The following is a 20167-nucleotide window of genomic DNA, read 5'->3' as shown; positions in this document are numbered from 1 at the left end:
GTTCCGCAAGAAATGTGACCATTAGGGAAGATGAAGAGAGGAACCGCGATACAATGGCATCTGTTGCCGCCGCAGTTGGAATGCCGTTGCAATGAAATGCTGCATTTGACACGCTTAGCAGTAATATGCAGTACTCGCGTGACAGGACCAATAAAAAAGCACGAATTTTCAGTACGTTGAAGTTATACTGGGGTGGCACACTCTGAGGATGCACCTTTCAAACAAACTGCAATGTTCGTCACAATCTTTTTTTTCCATGTATGAACGGCTTAGATCGACACGAAATGAAAATATGGCCAAGAAAAGCCTCATATTTCTTTAACCCGTACCACACGGTTAAAACAAGAACAAAATGGAGCTGAATTCACAAGGCATCAGCCTGCATCGGCATCGCAGTGACCCGAACCAAACCAGAGATGTCCAGTTTGATGCTATGAAAAAAAAAAAAACGGAACAGAGGTGCCATCTACGAGCAGAGAAGCCAACCCAGACAGCCGTATTTAGCTGCACTTCCAACAGATGAAAGTGCAACTTCCTCAGATACTCCACACCTGCTTGAATGCTTGCAATGGACATACTTTTTAGTGAATTAAGAGCCAGAAGCTTTGCTCACACAGGTCCCAGTGAACTGCGAAATTTTCACAAAAAAGCCAGAGGATTCTGCTACAAAACAAGACAACAAAAATCTCCAGATACAAATTTTATTCAGACTTAAATGCAGCCACGTACAAAAGAAGCCATAAATAAAATATGTTTCATTTAAAACGGATCAGGTTAAAAGAAAGAGTTGTGCGACCAGAAGAATACCCTGCCAAATTTGGTACATTATGACCTCGAAGAGCCAGTCTCCGCACAATTCAATGTCAGGGGGAAAAAGAGAAGGGTAACAAAGCAAAATGGCAAAAAGAAAGAATGACAGGGAGACTATGCATCAAATCAAAAGTTGCCTTTATATAGAGGTGCAACCTTCTGCACAAGAAGAAAGACTTGAATAATAGTGGGGGGGGGGGGGGGATATGATTATGAGTTTTAGAGATAAACACTGATGGTAGCAGAAACACTGGTCTAGCTGGCCAGTGCTGTGTGCTACAGCCATCCTAAGATGCCGATGCTTCCAGCTCAGTAGCAGGGGTCTCCTGCTCTTCATCATTGTAGATGTTCTCAGCCTGGAATGACACAGGGACAAGATGTTGGCACAAAGCAAATTACAGGGAAACAAAGCAGCCATGAAATCACCAGAAACATTTTGCTGGGGTCAACAGCACTTTTGTATTCGATGCTACTTGACAAAAAAATGCAAATGCGCAGTTAAGGTGGCCTGCACCGGGAAATTCTGAAGAGAGGACAAAGTAATGCTAAAGTTCTTCAGGCTCTATTGGTTTTGCTCAAATTTTCAAAAAAGTTGAGCAGCCCGACAAAACATTCGGCTGAAGGAAAAGAGCAAAAATCTTAAGCACCTTCTAACTAGGGTTGGATATAGACTAATTCCGGGGGAAGGACGTAGGGTAGTGGAGTTGTGAGCGGCAAGGGAAGGTTGAAGTGCGAAGACACGACTTTGTTTTGGGGTCAACAGTTAAAGATATGGTTTGTTCACTGCCGCACCGAAGGTTCCGCTCGGCCCACAGCTTGCCCGAGTACTGAACGCACCCTAGCAGAGATAGGACGGGTGGTGGCCGACCAAACTGCCCACACTTCAAAACTTGGGCGAAAGGCAATTAATACTTGTACCATGATGAAACAGCCACAACTATGCAGAATTTTATCACAAATGCACGGTCCTCACTTTGAAGTGCTTCCCCCTGTTCCTCTGTACACGGTCTCAGCTATGTGGGAAGGAAACAATGTAGTTTTGGCATGCCCCCCTGCATTCCACCCGCTGTGGGATACTACATAGTCAAACATTTAGGATTAAAAGGATTAGAAGTCAAACTGCAACTATTAATTTAATAAGCATGAATAAATCCCAAAAAGTAGAGCAGTGAGTTGCAGCATGTCTGAGACTTGAGCTGTGGCTATGCAGTTATTGTGGGATGGGTGACAGTGACATGCAGAAGTCTGAAAAATTCAGCACACCTGAAATGATGTCATCTGAAAAATTGGTCTGTGACCGTATGCAACTATAGGAGAGTTACTTACTGGTGTAACACTTCTTCCCAACCAGAGGCCACAAAATCAACTTTATGCCAAAACTGAGTTCAGCATTCTGGCACTAGTGCAGCTCATGGTTTATGGTTAACAGGGTTTAACGCCCCAAAGCGACTCAGGCTATCAGGGATGCCGTAGTGGAGGACTCCAGATAATTTTGACCCCCTGGAGTTCTTTGACGTGCACCGACATCGCACAGTACACGAGCCTCTAGCATTCTGCCGCCTCTAAAATGCGACCATGGTGGCCAGGATCGAACCCTCGTCTTCCAGGTGAGCAGCCAAACACTATAACCACTGAGCCACCACAGCGACTAATGCAGCAGTGAGTACAGAGGCAATTCTGTGATGGGATTGCAATACTTCTGCTTGCAGTGAGAGTATGGACAGACTCCTCCCAGAGAGCCGCCAATGGAGTAGTACAAAGGAAGCAGCTGCGGGCATAGATCAAGGCCCAATGCTGCAAATGACCTACTTTTCGTGTCATTTCCCAAATGCATGTAACTAGCGACAAATTGGTGCTGAAAATAATTTAAGCAAAATGTCGAATAAAAACTGCGCAAAAGAAACATCTCTTATGTCAAGACTATAACCCCTTTATGAAGGCTCTGGAAAACTGACCGGCACAACATCCGTTAAAAGATTCTGGTGGCTTTTTATGAGCCAGATTCCCTATTTCTCATTTGAAAGAGAAGATGTTAACGTCCTGGCACTGGCCACAAAATGAAAAAGGCATTGATATCTGAATTAATCCCCAAAATGTTGTTTTTTCACAATGACATCAGTCACGAGTTTTCTTTCTGTCACAAAATGGGCTGCGAAATTGGCGGCACGAACCACATTCTTACGTTTTTCAGCTTCTGAAAACTTGAACACCTATGAAGAAGAAGAAGAACAAAGGAGGCTGAAACCTCTGCTCGCAAAATAGTCTTAAGCTGCAACTTCAGCACTATCGCCGGAAAGTAAGCTTGTGAAAAATAACACGCTCACAGAATTTATCTGTCGATGACGAAACATTCCTCAAACATGCTGTACTTGCACAATAATAACCGAACCTTTTGAAGAACGTTTGTAGCCACCCCATATTACAACCAGTGTCCTGCATCGTAATAATAAAGCATAATGCTGGCTGCATGTGCAGTTTTAACAGCTTTGCAACTCTCCCAGGTTCAGAATTCCACCAGCAATTCCCTGTTTTTTTAAAGGGCAACTGCAGCACTTTTTTGAAAGTTTCGCGATATTCAAGGATTCAAATCTATGTAGGCTGTAGGTAAAGCATGCCAAGTGTTTTTGCACTAGCATTTAAAATAATGACGTAATCGACGATTGAATTTTGCGCTTCTCCTCAATGCACCGGAGGAGTGCAGGAAAACTCAGCGTGACGTCACGGAAGGTATGATTTCAAATTACCGCTGTCGTCAGCCACACCCTACCCTGACGCGTTAGACGCTGCCAAACAACTCTCGGCAGGGTTCGCCTTCGGTGGCGTTGGTTTTTTTCCTTCAGAGCAGGCGTTTGTGCGTTGGAAATGTACAGATACCTTCGATGACGTCATCATGCGCCCCCCCACTTGGCGTTGTGCGCTGCGGAGAAGCTTGAAGGGCGTCCGGATTTTAATCAGCGATTACTTCACTATTTAAAGTGCTAGCCCAAAAAGACTTTGCATGCTTTACCTGCAAGTTTCACACATTCGACCCTCTTAAGCTCGTTGATTTCTAAAACCTATGAAGTTTCCCTTTAAGAACCTACAATGTGCCTAACTGCCCCACAGATGAATCATGGCATTTCCGAAAATTCCGGTACACTCTGATACACTCCACAAAGAGCACACATACTGTTCCCTTCATGACTGCAATGCCTTATAAAACAGGGGAGAGAGTACGTCTCACCATTTGCCAAACTTGCATGATGTTATCTTCCGACACTGAGCAGATGACCCACGGCTCATTGGGATTCCAGGAGAAGTCTGAAATCTTGGCCGTGTGGCCTCCGTGAATGAACTGCAAGCACAAGCGAGGCACGACCAGTGATCAATAATGGCCACAGGAGCAGCTAAGAGCACATGTACACACCTAAAAACAGAAGGTTCAGTGAAAAACAAAGGGTCACGAAAGGCACACCAACTCAGGTGCTGTCCACAAGTATATAAGCACTTTCCACGAGTGTGCCCTTAGTGCTTTGTGTGTGAAACCTGCTCTAAAACTCGTTAGAGCTCATGACGCAACAAACATTCCTGCAGATACAATTTGAACTTCTCCAAATGACTTCCACTGCTGACATCATGAGTTACAGAGAATAGAGACATGCTAATCCAACGCCTGTGTGGTCACAGCGCGCTTGAGACCACCTAACACATTGGCGTTTGACCGCCGTTGGAGTGTGGAGCGTCCCGCTGTGGCCAACACGACATTGTCAAGCCACACGAGTATTGCGTCATAGTATAAACGCACCTTTAACGGTAGCGTGAGGCCCAAACATCGGGAATGATGTGATCGCCAGTAACACAGTGCGCAGTGCAAGCGGTAAGCAGTGACCACGCGGCCGTGAATAAATCCACTCTGCTGTAAACATATCTGCATGAATGCAATTTAGCGTGCTTCTGCGTTCAGGTTTTGTTTGTTCTAGATAATATGAATATTTTCCAAGGCCCCGAGAGATTTGTATCATCCAGATTCTACTGCATTGGTGAATCCCACAACACGACCACTTATGGGTAAAATGACATGCTATTAGGTGCATGTTTTTTCTTTCAAAAACATTTGTCAGATTTTGTGCAGTTCATGCTTTCTTCAATACGTCCTTTGACGTTGGAAGGTGATGCTAGGGTCCCTAGTGGCCCACCCTTCACTCCACCGATGATATGCTTCGAGGTGCTGTTACTAGATGGTCCCACAATATCTTACATTTTTTGCTCATGTGCTGGCCACTAAAACTAAGGCCATCAAAACATATGGGTTTATGGAGGTTTAACATCACAAAGCGATTCAGGCTATTAGGGACGCCATAGTGAACGGCTCCGGAAATTTTGACCACCTGGGGTTCTTTAATGTGCACTGATATCGCACAGTACATGGGCCTCTAGAATTTTCGAAATTCGACCGCCGCGGCCCATATTGAACCCGTGTCCTTTGGGTCGGTAGCCGAGCACCATAACCACTGAGCCGCCGCAACGGCCCAACAAAACATATGCCAGTGTGACTGTTTTGAGTGTGAAAATGCAAATGAATGCTATGATATACTAAAATTGTCTGGTGGCTGGGGACATATTAGCATTTGGTTCCTCACTTCTGCCACTTTGCAATCGATGTCATGCTCACTGATCCCGGTTTCTAGCACCAGGATACATAAAAAACAAGCGCTTCCAAAACAAGAGTAAAAATCTACCGTGTTTCTACTAAAGCTGTTGCAAAATCGAGCACTCTGGACACCAAACTTTACGCTGTGCCAAAAAAAAAATTTGGGTTCTTAAAACTCGGTTGTCAGTCTCTTTAAGCTGAACGGATCTTTAGGTTCGTCTTACAATGAACTCTACCCTCTTAAAACGGAAACAACATTCAACCCTCGGCATCCCTGTAAAGCAGCAGCCTCCTCACCAGGAGCTCCGGTGGACCGTCCTCAGCGTCTTCGGCCGACTGCTCTTCGCCAATCTTGCTGAGGTCCCAGACGTGGAGGCGGCGATCGGTGCCGCTCGAGGCCAGTATCGTCTCATTATGAGGCGACCACTGGACCTGGAAAATCTCGTCTTTGTGCGACTCGAACGAGTGCAGCTTCAGCTTTAGATTGCGCAGGTCCCACAGTGCAACCGTCTGCAAAGAACAATAATAATAAAAAAAGGAGTCATCACCATCAGCTGCAACCCATGTCCATGGCAGGACGAAGGCTTCTCCCGCTACCCTCCAGTTAGCCTTGTCCTGCACGAGCTGTGGCCATCTATCTCCGCAAGCTTCCTAATCTCATCCACCTACCAACTCCCCCTGCTACGTAGGATAATGAAATCCGCTTCATTACCCTAAAGGACCCACACTTGTAATCAAAAGAGGAACAACACATCGCTTTGGCACCCACATACTAGAACATGTTATGTGAGGGCCAAACTCAGCTGACCAGAAAGGCACGATATTGGGATAAGAGCAGCTGACATGAGGCTAAGCAAGATCTATGTTGGATAAATGATAAATGCTTTTTCAAAGTGGATGGCAAGAACAGCCTTAAAAAGAAAAAAAAAAAAAGTGCACAAGCGTTCATGTCTTGCAGCATACAGCAACACTGTGAAAGCATTAGGTTCAACAAGGAAGGGTACATACACCACTTCGCAACTACACCCTAAAGAAAAATGCAAAATGATTTCTCCGATGAAGAAGTTTCACCATGCAATGCTACCACTTATTGGTAGTGTTGGAATGCCTCCAGAGTTCGCACAAATGTTGTCAATCCCTCAGGAGACATTCACTGGGATTCCATTGAATTTCGATCAATGCCAAAAGTTTATTAGCATTCTTTTGTATTCGGAATCATGTTTGCATCAGATGGCAAGTCCAACTTATTTGCATCAGTGCTCCTTGCTGTTGACTACCAGACAACAGTGCCCACTAGCCTGTTACCCAAGGTAGAGCTATCCTTTGAAAGAAAGGCAGGCAAATATTTTTTTGTTCTACTGTACGCTTTATTCCGCTTTCCACGCTGCTCATTTTGGAGTAAAAGCAGGTAAAGATGGCCACAATGTTCCCCAGACTGACAAGCTGGTCACACGGAAACACAGTACAAACCTGTTAATTCGGAATTCATGGGAGCGGAAAAAACATCCAAATTATCTGAATGTCAAGTTATTGAATGGGCCCCCCCAAGACTGCCAAAAACTGTTCGCTTGAAAATAAAATTTACTTGGTGAACACCAATGCAATGGTCTTCTCATTTTAAGATAAAAAATGCGTGACAATGACTATTCTTCGCAGTTCAGTCAAATGTTTTAATTCATGCATACATTAAAAGTTCTTTACTTTGAACTTCAAGGGATCGGAAAAAATTTTCAAATTATCGAATGACCCCGAAAAAACTAACACGAGCTGCCTGCATCACGGCACATTTATTTGGTGAAAGAATGGGCAATGGTTGCTTGCTTTTGAGATGAGAACAGCACAACAACAGAGTTATAGAACAGTGCAATCCGGGGCCATAAGCCGCTTCCAAATTATACAAGCAACAGCCAACTACCTTGCTCATCTCAAAACTGACATCCCTTGTATAGCGGAAAAGTTCATGAAAAGTAATCACAAGTACACATTTGACATCTGTTTTACCCTTTCTTTTCACAAAGCCCCATTTTTGGTGAATATTTCATGCCCTTGACAAGCAGGGTGTCTAGCAAGCTATTAGCCTTTTCAGGATCCGTGACTTTTCCATGTTTTCCTTAACTATTTCATACAAAATTCCTTGACCCCTGAAGAGGTTGAAAAATGGAGTGGCCAAGATAAAATAAGAAAAGAACTATATACATTTAAACCGCAAATGCCACAATGAAAACAGATCTGCTCTTGATGTTTAAGAGCAGATTTTTTCTTGAAAGTAGAACACATTCAATTTCATTTCAGAAGCAACCACTGCTTCTCTTCCAGCTCTCATAAGGGTGGCTACCGTCTTCTTTCTCTTCTCACATCTGATGTTTCCAGTAGGTGCGCGCAAATATCAAATGTTCGGTTTTGAATAGCCTCAAGCAATTCACCAATAAAAAAAAAATGTAAAAGAAAAGAGATGTAGTTCCACAGGTCACAGCAATGAGAGGAAGGCTGACTGCAAATGAAATATTTCAAGCTTCCAACAATGCACCCCATGCTCACTCTGACGCCTAAAGCAGCATTGCTGTGGAACAAGCACAACAAGATTTTCACAAAAAGTAGCAGCTTTTGATGACCTTTGACCTTGCCATCGCAGCTTTAACTACAGAACAACTAGCCTGTATTTATTGTTTCTGTATGGCCTACAAGTTCGGCACAGATCACACAACCAGGTTTCTAGAACAACGGATTTAATAGCACAGAATTTGGCGCAAACGACTGTCACGCATGCGAGGTGAAAAGACATCATGAAAATATGCATGGACAGCAAGCCAGGCACTACCCTTGCCGTCGTAATTTACCGCAAACCACCATGCTAATCTCGCCAGTTATTCCCTGATTTTGCCAACTTTTTGACTGTATCCCCGATTTCTCCAAGTACACAAAATTTCCCCGATATTTCCAGGCTTTCCAGGTCGCTAGACACCCTAAGAGATAGCCTACCAATCTAGACTCATTTCATGTTGGAGTCTGGGGTCCCTGTCATTGCATGCGTCCATGGAAGAGAGATGCGCTCACCTTGTCGGCCGAGCCTGTGGCCAGAATGAACTCGCTGTAGGGGTTGAACGAGAGGCAGTTCACCTCTGCCGTGTGGGCATCCACAGTGTGGCTTGGCTTGTTGGTGTTGTTGGAGCGGGTGTCCCAGCTGGGAAAAAACAAGGGTCTTAGCTTACACCCACTGGAACTCGAAGTTCGTAGCTCCGATTCAGATACTACATTTCAAATTTTAATTTGTCACACTGCTTCAGGGGCACTTTGAACCACTTAATTCATGACAGTATCCAAATGAAGCAGTTTGAAAGCACTGAAGTTTATTAGCAGCGCCATCAACCGCACATCTAGGACAACCAGCTTTCCCCAATTCTTACCACTTACCGTATTTATTCGAATCTAGGTCGATAGTTTTTAAAAAAAGAAACGAGATGTAGAACTCTTATGTCGGCTTAGATTCGAGGATTTCGTTTCGAGGTTTCGTATTCGTAAAATACGAATAAATGTAGCACGCAGGTGGCGCCCCCACAAAACGCCAACGAAAGACAGCACTGTAGCCGTTGCTATCCGTAGCCGATACTGATCAAAGCACACATGAGCACTGGCTGCCATTTTGGCCTTGTTCTGTTCTCGTGCGGTGGCGTGAGCACATTCGCAGCAGTGAATTTTTCGTGTGTGGTTTTTATCACCAACACCATGGCACCAAACAGGCGGTGCCATTATAGTGCCGCCTTCAAGCGGAAAGTTATACTCGCTGCAGAGCAGTCGTCAAATCTTCAAGCCGGGCGGGACTTCTGATCCCGGGCTGGCGTTGCATATGTCTCCTCGCCCAAACGCCAGCCTGGGATCAGCCTGAGCGGGTTCCTGGCAATAAATGTCGTTTGCGTGCTGTACCTCTTGTTCGCAGTTGTTTTTTCGGCCGGCCTACAATCGAGGTAAGTTTTTTTTTTTTCTGTGGCCTTCAACTTTCGGGTCTCGGCTTAGAATCGTGGCCGGCCTAGATTCGAGTAAATACGGTACCACTGGTACCCTCATACCAGTTCTGGCACAGTGGTGCAGCTGTTAGGCGATAAGCCACTGCTCTGCGATAGCAGGGGCTGCCACCAGTGGACCTTGTGCAACCCAAGTTGCTCTTCCCGAGCAACGTTTAATTTAACTGCTATCTGCCACGGTGGGCAGTTTTCTCACAATATGGTGCGCAGGTTGTGATGCCGCCACAAGGTAACATGATGTAACTGGCCCATCTGCCTCCTAGGTTGATTCTCTGGGGATTTTTCGTGATTTTTTTCGCTCACGGTCAACGACACCTCCAGCGCCGACGACAATGCCGGACTTTCTGTGACACGAGCTCCTTAACGGTACCATGTTAAAAGTTGCAGGGCGTCACTGATAGCCGACTGCAGAGCTCATCATATGCTAGCCGTCGAGAAGTGGCCACATGGAACAGCCACTCTCAAAGGACTCAAAAATGAAATGCAGGCGTTACCACCGATTTCTGGGTTACCACCGTTACCACCCAGAGGCTCCGCTACACTACCATTCACTTCAAAATGGTGGTGACCCGTCCTTTTCGGTAGGGACATCACAATACTCCATCTTATCCATTGCAGCACTATGGAAGGTATAGACCTCCCCAGCCAATCAGGAGAGCACATAAACGTCTTCCTCTATGCCTCGTCATCTGCGTGTCATCTGCCAGCGGCATACACTGATATGATTAGAAAAGAGTATAAATCTACGCAGTCTGTGTACCATGTAACCATATGCGCACTTATCTACGCTAAATGTGAAGTTTGAGGAGCGTTACGTTCATACCATCATGAAGTTATTGTAGAGGCAGTAACAAGATACGGCATTTCTACAATGGCCGGCAGCCAGTTCAAAAGCGATTTCCGTTGCGGCTTCAGCACGGAGCATGTCAGGCCTGAGCAAGCCAGGAGCGAGCGGCGCGCTGTCACCCAGAGGGCTGCCCATCGCTGGAGAACGTGTGCTGCTGGCAAACAATTTTTTTTTATCCCTCTATGATGTGAATTCCTAGTACAGACACTCCTGCCTGCTGCCACGAAGTGCGAGTGGTTCTAGGGGAAGTCTGAACAGAAAGACATGTCGCTAGCATGGTCGTATTAAAGGGACACTGAGGAGAAATTGAAGTTGGCTTGTATCGACAGAATACCAGCTCCTGATTACAAAAACGCCACTCATACTGACAACAAAGCTCTTGTAACGTAGAAAAGAGCAAGAACCAAAATACAGGTATCGCCGCCACAGGCCAAACTCGCAAGTACAAGCGTGATGAGATCATAGAACAAAACAGTGTTGCTAGAACGAATGGTTCTAGCAACACCAGGAACCGAGAAACCATGCATCACTGAGGCGCAGCCAATGCATGCGCAAATCTCCTTGACGTCGCCAGATGGCGCCACGTGCCTGGCTGCTACGCGCGCTCCTGAGGCATCGGGACAAATCAGCGCCTGTTTTCCGGCGGTAGGCGGGCTCCCGGTATTCCGCTAGTGTAACAAGGTACACGGTATGCTAAAGGTGTCTATTTGCGAGAACTTCGTTGACGACTTCGAGAACGAGATCCATCGTAACGCTGGCAAAACGCCAGTGCAAACGTAATCGAAGCGACTGTAGCGACGGCCGCAATAGCCGATAGAAGCCTTCAACGTGCGGCCGGCGGTAGCTTTCTTTTTGGCTGCTGCTAGGCCGCACTGCTGGCAGCCAGAAATCACGGAGTCTGCGTTACGTCATGTTTCACGTCTCTTAGTCCTCTGTCGTCACAGACGAATCCCAAGTTTGAATCAGAGAGGCGGGAAAAACTTTTTCAACTTCGAATCCAAATTTCTTAGAAATAAATGCATCTTTCGCTGCCGGCCAAGTGGCAACAAAGCCATGACATGCCGAACTATCGGATTTTACTATAAAAAAATATTAATAGTGCTCTCCTCAGTGTCCCTTTAAGTGCCGCAAATTGTTTCCGAAGATTTGGAGCAGCCATATTTCTGGCACGCCGTCCAGATGATCGCTTTCTAGGCACACATGACGTCTACTTAAAGGCACACTGAAGAGGATTCTGAACATGTCTTTTTGCCGCGGGAACTCGATCCACACGTTCCTAGCATTCTTAGAAACAGTGACTTATTGCCCTGTGTGGCCGATTTCCCCAATTAAAACGAATTAACGTCCGGCTCCCGCCTTTTTTTTTTTTAATTCTGCCTCGTACGATGGGCGGAGTCGACCAACGCGTGGAGCACCTTTCACCCAGTCCCGTGGAGACTTTGCTTTCGCTTTATTTTGTTTTTTAGGTTTCCATGAATAAATAGTTTCATTCACACATAATATAGCCGCAAAATAAGCCCGAAGAAATAAAAATACGCGCGGACTATTTGCTACTACGGGCTACTACGTATTACTCCGCCGATGGCAGAGCGGCAAGCCGCCACGGGACTGGGTGAAAGGCGCTCCACGCGTTGGTCAGCTCCGCCCACCGTACAAGGCAGAGTTAAAAAAAAAAAAAGGCGGGAGCCGGACGTTAATTCGATTTAATTGGGGAAATTGGCCACACAGGGCAGTAAATCGCAGTTTCTAAGAATGCTCGGAACGTGTAGATCGACTTCCCGCGGCAAAAAGACAAGTTCAGATTCCTCTTCAGTGCACCTTTAACGTGCAAGAACGGGAGCGCTCGTGAGCTCCGTCTAAAGCCGCCACTTTGACCCCAAGAAGCCTGGTTGCGTGTGATCTCAGAACTGATTCTCCCAGAATGAAAACGGGCACCTTTATGACACACAGGGAACATAACTTTAATTAATTCTTGAAAGCCAGAGTAGTGGACGCATTTGCTACGAAAATGCGTCACCTGTGCTAGATTTTCGATTAAACGATGCCCAGATTATCGACAGTTTCATGCAGTCCCCTGAAATTTGTCTAATAGAGGTTCTACTGTATACCAATGTTTTACACACAGTTTAAAAGAAAAAAAAAAGCAATCTATAAAAAATTTGCTGTCCCTGCTCATTTGATACAGTGGTTTTGCAGAAGTAAATTTCCTTTGCACGATCACAGCAAAGCAGGCTCTGACCAGAACAACCAGCAGGACACTAAATGTTTCTGACTGCAAGCGGCTGAGCCACCATTGTTCCTGCTTCATGTACTAGCAGCAAATTCATACAATCAGCAGCGACCTCTATGACCTTTCCAGACCCACTTCATTCCTTTTCTACTACAACTGAGGGCCTACTAGAGTCACCTGCAGCTTATTTTTTTTGCCCCGAAGCAAGATGCGTCCTGTTACCTAACCGCATTTGTGAGGCAACAGAAGACAGACTGTCCAGCACACATAAAAAAAACTTGTGGAAGGACCAAAAGTACTCACATCATCAGTTTCTGGTCATCAGCTACAGACCCAAAAAGGCTCTCGTGGAGAAGGTGCCATGCTACATCCTGAGATAGAAACGAGAGCGAGAGAAAATATCCATTAGGGCGCAGTCACTAGGGCATTTCATACCAAGAGAGAAAGCTAGCTAATGGACCACTCACTTCAACAACGGCGGTGTGTCCCGTGAAGATGGTTTTAGCGTCAACCACTTTATTCTCTTTTGGCGTAGCATTGATGTCCCAGAGACAAATGGTCTGCAAAGAGAAACAAGTTAACAGAACTATATATGTTGCATTACAGGGCCTTTTCTGAAAGTAGTAGGACTGGTTTTTTCCTGGGCGAACAGGCGGGCGAGAGGTGGTCTGCGCGTGCAGGATCGTTGAAGGGCGATATTGGGAATGCTGGGGAAAATCGGCAGTCGGCTGTCGGCCGTTGAAGAGAGGAGGTCGCTTGTACTGTGAACCCCTGTCGAAACGTCTCGTCACGCAGAATCGTCGAGCGTTTACTGCATCAGCGATACGCGATCAAATTTTGAGTAAATCTTGGTAAAACGGGCAAAGAGACTCACAACATGATTAATGAGGCCTACGGCGACGCTTCCATGGGTAGATCAGGTGTTTTTTGAGTGGCACAAGCTGTTCCGAGAAGGTAAGGAAAGAGTGGAGGAGGACGACCGCTCCAGATGCCCTTCGACCAGCAAGACCAACGAAAATGTGCAGCGAGTGAAACATTTACTTAACAGTGATCGTAGAATGAGTATCAGAATGATTGCTGATGACTTGAGCATTCCTCAAAACGCAAGTTTTTGAGATCGTGACAGAAAACTTGTCCATGAGGAAAGCGTGCGCGAAGTTGGTGCCGGGAGTGTTGTTAGAGGAGGAAAAGGCCAACCGGTAGGACCTTCTTCATCATGTGAATGAGGACCTCGATTTTCTGCCCAGCACAAGGCAGCAACGCTGCCTCAGACCCCTTACAGCCTTGACTTGGCCCCGCCAGACATTTTTCTATTCCAGAGAATAAAATCGACGCTCAAGGGGGAACATCACAGATCGGTAGAGGCGGTTCAACAGGCCGTGACGAGGGAGCTAAACAGCATTCCGATCCAGGCGTTCCTGGAGGCGTACGAAAACTGTGAAACTCATTGGCAGCAGCGTGTAGGTGCCGAAGGGTGCTACCTTGAAAATTTGTAATCGTTTGTACTATTCTCTTGAGTATGTTTTGTTTAAAAAAACGAGTCCTACTACTTTCAGAACAGACCATGTATATGTGCAATGAAAGCAGTTTATGGACAGCTATACAAACCTAAGTGGTGACAATAGCAAGGAAAACTTACGTGGTCATCTGAGGCACTTAGGAGGTGGCCGTTGAGATTAGGGTTCCAAGAAAGACCGTATCTGCAACAATGTAATAAAGAAGGTCAGGTGAGCACTGCAACATCAATATAAGGGCCCAAAAAGTTTGGCACTACTCATTCGGTCTCTGTGACATGAACTCTGAATGCAGAAAATGTGTGCACAAAAAGAAATAGTATGCCGCTGTAGACATTAGCCAGTGCCCAACAAGGATCTCCACGGCCCTCGTCAACAATGGCTGACCACTCGACTGTAGTCAGCCTAGCAATCTTGATAGAAAATTGATCTGAGCTCACCCTTCCTTCTGATGACCGCGAAGTCTGAGATCAGGACTACATTCACCAGCGGGATCTGGGAAAGACAACAAATTAGTGATAACAGGCACTTTTAGTATGAAGTATGCAGACATATGCCAAAAAAAAAAGCATGCTTCATAGTGTGCATGTGCCAAACACTACTTAAAAACGAGCTTTTAAGTGCGTTAGTTTTACGCATGCTATCTTCCCGAGCTTAGTATGCTTGGCTCTTGCGTATGCTAAAATAACTTTTGCGACACGGCGCCACAGTTCGTAGCATAACCCCTCGCTTCGGAGTGAATTTGCCGTTGTTAGTGCATTTTGTAGCATGTTTACCAGCTATAAATAGGGCATCAAACTTTCACTTCGACTCATCTAGCCCCTGACAAAATGTTTAAGAGATAAACCTGCTTTATTTTCGATATCGAGAGGAAACTCTGGCACTCCTATACCTATAAAGGAGCGCCTATTTGTCGACAGAAATGGCTCACATTCTAACCACCAAATGGCACCACTAAGCTGAAGTTGCTTCTAATACCCCGGTCAGATTAGCAGATTTAATGTCATTCGGTCTCTTTCGGTGCTACACGGTAAACAATAATGTCACTTGAAAATGAAGGCAGTGGCGATCGGTGAAAAAAAAAAATTTGCAATTGAAAGACGTCAGCGCGCATGAAGATGTTTGAAATTGTTCTGTAGTGTTTCAAGAGCGGGTGAGAACATTTCTGTGCAATATTGTAAGCTTAAAATATCATTTCCGGCCATTCTGCAGCACTCCAGCCATCAGAAGACAAGCCAAGTACAAAGTCAACCACATATTCGATAAATGAAAACAAACAAAATGGCTGACACAGCGGCGCGCGCTGGAGAGTGTAGCGTGGAAATATCTTCCAAAAGGTGAACTGCTCACCTACATTTTTAAGTACTTCCGAGCTAAACGAACATGGAACCCCAACCGGCAAGAAACATGGAACCCAAAATGATCGACGGTCGCAAGAAAGGCCCTGCTTCATGCTCGCTGCTCGCATTGGCTGCTGCCGAGACCGAGAGTAATAGCTATCCACGAGAGCCTGTAGTGTGAACAGGTTCACACCAAAATTTTACATCTTTTTAACAGAAGAGAATAAATACAATTTCTGACTTTGGCAGTGCACAAATTATTTTTTCGCATCGCTTGTTTCTGCTGCATATCTGGTGTCCAGAGTAGGCATTCGGATCGAGATCGAATGCGAATGAGTTCTCCAAACTCACTTCATGACGAATGACATTCGAACCTAATGAAATTAAATGTTCCCATGTAGCAGCCGATTAATGACATCAGGAGCGAATGTCATTAGATGAGAATGACATTAAATTTGCTAGTCTGACAGGTGTACAAGTTTGCATACACTGAACTAAAAGTGTGGGCGTTGCAAACAGTACGTCCCACAAAATGCTTGTTTAGTAATGCAAACGTGTATATGCTATTCTAAAACTGCCTAATGCGAATGAAGTAAGATAATGATGATGGACCCGAATAATAAGGCACAAGGAAAGAAAAGCTTACCGGCCCAACTCACAAGGCAAGAAATCCGCTCCCAATGAGAAGTTCTGAGAGCTAAAGACCGACTTACTGAGAATGGCAGTCTGAATGCCAACAATGACCAGTACTTTTGTGCAAATAGACAGCTTTTTGTCAGTCAACAGTGACAGCCATCATGCAAGCAATTCAAATTTTTTCTCTCTGTTAATGAATTCGCGCAGACAACTTCCGCATTTACACGAGCTCAACAGTAGTCTAGGTTCCTTTTTGATTGAAAGTATATAAAATAGAAGAAAAGAGCACAGGATGAGCTGTGCCTTTCCTTTTTAAAACCCGCTCTCTTTCTCGATTAACCGACTGAACCTGCAATCTGTCAAGTTCAACATTGTCCATGAGGTGGGGTACGGTTCACATGTTTGATACATTGACTGCAATTACAAAACTAGGTGGCTCAGTGATATAAGTTAAACTTTAGCAACACTAAATGAGAGCAAACCATCTTCCCAAAGAACGAAAAAGAAAACAAAAAAGCACTGCGAGGTACCCACCAGGCTTCGAGGGGTGCTTAGTGTAGTCGAAGATTAACACATCGCTCGAGGGGGTCTTCGTGGCGATGATGCACGGGTTCTGCGGCATGAAGCGCGCTCGGTTGACTTCCCCCTCGTGGTTGATCTTGATTTCAATATCAATCTTCCCACTGACCGATCCAAAACCACCAAACTCTGTTGGATGGGAAAAGAGAAAGCAGAGCATGAGAAGCACAATCATTGAAGCACGGAACCGGAGAAAGGCAGGAGTGAATTACAAAATTGTTGCTGGCAACTGCATGTGCCTAGCAACATTGTTATGAGCAGCAACACTAGTTACAGTGCATTACTCCAAACAAGAGAACACTGCAGCTATTAATCACGATTGGTGAAAATAACTTTGCCTTCTGAAGACATAGATGTGAATGGTTCTGTGATGCAATAATAAAAGCATATTGCTAGTTAATGAATGGTGTGAATTTAAAGGCATCAGGGACAATATCGCAGCAGCCTACGCATCGACACAGCTCCCTTGAATTCCTAACACTAAGGGAGTCTACATGGCTGTGAAGAGTCGCAGCGAGACCAGTTTTTCTCAAGTTCACACCATGCAAACAGCTCACTTCACTATACTGATTCAATGGCTTATCGCAGCGGCCGCTGTGCATGCCCCACTCTGATGCGATTCGCTTCTGTCGCAGCCATGTAACCGCGGCTACTGTCAACTGCAGTGCCACCTAAATATGCCATTTGCTACAAAAGTCGTGCTACAGAGGAACGCAACAGTGGTGCTGGGACATCTTACCTCCTTTCTCGCTATCGTAGTGAGTTGCATCAAATTGAGCATCTTCACTTGGCAATTGTACGCTTGCTATGAGCAGGTGGTTCTGTTCATCAGATCTGAGGAAAGATGACAGGTTGCACATGAAATGCATATCACTTGCAAGTTTAGCAGTAATAGTTCAGAAGACCAAATTATTTTGACGTAAAACGAGAAGCCTTACGTGTGTGTCCCCAAGATTAGCCTGTGAATGCTGTAGTCCCTTCCCTCAGGGCTGGAAAAGAGAAGTGACTATGTTAAACAACCAGCTCGATGCAGCATAATACGAAGTTTTAGGTGTTCGTGCTATAACAGATATTTGACTATCAAACAACTGAGCATCAAGTGATGAGCACTGAAGGTGCAACTTCTGAACCTACAGAAACATCGCACGTTTTTTTACAAGGAAACTGTTCCATAGCATACAGTAGCAAATACACGAGCAAATCAGCAATAGAGAAAAAAAAAGAAAAAGACCAACCTTCCATCTCCTAGCAACATTAATGTTGCCAGACAATGGACAATCTCAAGATTTAACAGCTGATCACACCATCAGCGAATTAAATTTCACAGTAACCAGCAGTGCTCAATAAAAACGAATTGTATCCACACATGAAACATTAAGTGCGACTGTTGCAGAAATGCATTCTCAACGATTACCCACAGAAACCCCTGCATTCTATAGAGGCTATCTTTTTCATCTACTACTTCCTTATATTTCACCCCTTGAGGTCACCTGGTGAAAACAGTAATGTAACCTCCGACATAACCGACACTATATAGTGTATAAGGGTAGACGTGCAGGCTAGTTGGTGAACCATGATTCTTTAAAACAGCGCAGAAGACAGGGACACAGATAGAAAAGACACACACAGCGCTGACTTACAACTAAATTTATTCATGGAAAATACATGTATATATACATAAGGCAAGATGCGCGAAGGCGGCAAACTGGTAAAATGCGCCAAAAAAATTGAAAAAACCTAATGACGACACCAAAAAAATTGAAAAAAACCTAATGACGACACATCATTAGATTTTTTTCAATTTTTTTGGCGCATTTTACCAGTTTGCCGCCTTCGCGCATCTTGCCTTATGTATATATACATGTATTTTCCATGAATAAATTTAGTTGTAAGTCAGCGCTGTGTGTCTTTTCTATCTGTGTCCCTGTCTTTTGCGCTGTTTTAAAGAATATATAGTGTATGTTATGTTAATGTCCTAAAGCTGCACATAGCCTATGACAGATCCGAAGCAGAGGGCTCCGGATTTTTTTCACTTCCATTGAAAAGCGGCCAACAAGGCCGGGATTCGATCCCATGTCCTTGGGCTGAGGAATACCAAAGCTACTAAGCTACCACAACGGGTGATGTAGTGCGCAGTGCATGCCACACATCACCACATATACAGTGTGCACTTATAGAGACATGGGTGCATTTTTGCTATTCTGTTGAGCCCTGCAGTGAAGACAACATGAAAGTGAGTGAAAATATACGGCAATTACTGAGTCTGCAAGGGAAGAGCTAAAGGGGCGAGGCTGCATCCCCCCGTCACCCATTCGAGGCAAAGGGCACTTACCGAGTCACGTCTGGAAGCCACTGGGCCGTCAGGCTGGGCCACTCCAGAGCGTGAGTCATTACGAGGTCATAGAGAAAAGGAGTGTTCTTCTTCCATATCTTGTACTCCTCATTGATTACCCTCTCTTCCACTGAAAAAGGGGGGACCAGCAACAAAGCACAAATTAGTAAACTCGGTTTACTCCCTCCTGGCACGAACTGAGGCAGCAGTAACTAAAACGGTCCCGTCACCACGTTGTCAGTCCAGAGTAGACAAAAGACCATGATGCGCCGCTCTAAACACGACAAACCAGCCTTCGTAGCAACCTTTAGCAACATAGCCCGAAAATAGTGTTCACTGGCCCTGATAAAAACAGAACTGTCGTGGCTGTCTTCCCCGCTAGCCAAGTCTATTTTATTGGTGCTCATTGTGAAATCCCTCTCCTAAGGTGTCACCGAAGTATATGGCAATTACAAACTGCTATTTTCAGTCTCATAGGCTACTACTTCCTCGAAACAAACAGCCATGCCTACTCATGTCAACAAGAGTAAAAAATAAACAAAACAAAAAAAGCCGCGGGGGCTCCGACTGCTTCGCCTCGCGAACTGCAACAGGGGCAAGCCAGAAGCGAGATTTTAGATGAACCAGTAGAATGAAAACTACGGTGAAAACCACAGCGAGTATCGCCGACAACTAAATTTCACAACAAACACGCGGCGACTTTGAAACATGGCGGGTAAAGTAATGTTCAGCGTCTCCAAATACCGCGTAAATCAGTCTGTGCCCGAGCAACGAATTATTGCTCGCAGGCCAAGCTAAACAACGCTCGTAATACGGTTTCAAACTGCGAAAAAGGCCGATGACATGCTAGTTAACACCAACTCGTCAGTCCGCAGATAATAATAAACTCTTCCGTACAATTAAATTCGCTTGGAGTTAACACACCGCCCGGTTCAGCCATTCCAGCATGCTGGACACCCGAGCACGAGCATGCGACATTTACGTTTTTGTCGGCTTACCGGCGTCCTTGTCTGCCATTTTTGAGCCTTGAGGTGCTGCCGGACTAAATAATTGCGCTACAGTTGCTGATCAATGGTCCTAATTTCACCAAGGAGTCCTTTTCGACAAGTTTTCAATGAGCGCCGGCGACCTGAGGCGAGACAAAGCCGGCTGACATGCGCAGAGTCTGCTCTGCGCATCTCGCGCCAAATCCGCCAACCGGCCAGTAAATCAAGTGCATGATTGGCTCAA

At 45.3% G+C, this 20167-nt stretch overlaps 1 protein-coding gene across 1 annotated transcript; it reads right to left on the bottom strand.

The window, feature by feature from the left end:
• Positions 1-687: 687 nt before the first annotated feature.
• On the bottom strand, positions 688-20115 carry Caf1-55 (chromatin assembly factor 1 p55 subunit). The gene is made up of 13 exons (XM_089571759.1): positions 19936-20115; positions 18938-19067; positions 17544-17594; positions 17345-17439; positions 16561-16734; positions 14491-14545; positions 14176-14236; positions 13004-13096; positions 12840-12907; positions 8495-8621; positions 5738-5950; positions 4034-4144; positions 688-1166 (listed from the first exon to the last, which is right to left on the bottom strand). The coding sequence occupies exons 1-13, from the start codon at positions 19952-19954 to the stop codon at positions 1098-1100; spliced, it is 1266 nt and encodes a 421-aa protein (XP_089427885.1). The 5' UTR covers positions 19955-20115; the 3' UTR covers positions 688-1097.
• Between the last annotated feature and the right edge of the window lie 52 nt (positions 20116-20167).

Source organism: Amblyomma mixtum, chromosome 2, assembly GCF_055824585.1.
Source record: "Amblyomma mixtum isolate Tamu chromosome 2, ASM5582458v1, whole genome shotgun sequence".
Classification (NCBI taxonomy): domain Eukaryota; kingdom Metazoa; phylum Arthropoda; class Arachnida; order Ixodida; family Ixodidae; genus Amblyomma; species Amblyomma mixtum.
Note: the sequence above shows the minus strand (reverse complement) of the source record. Positions and strands in the feature narration are given on the sequence as shown.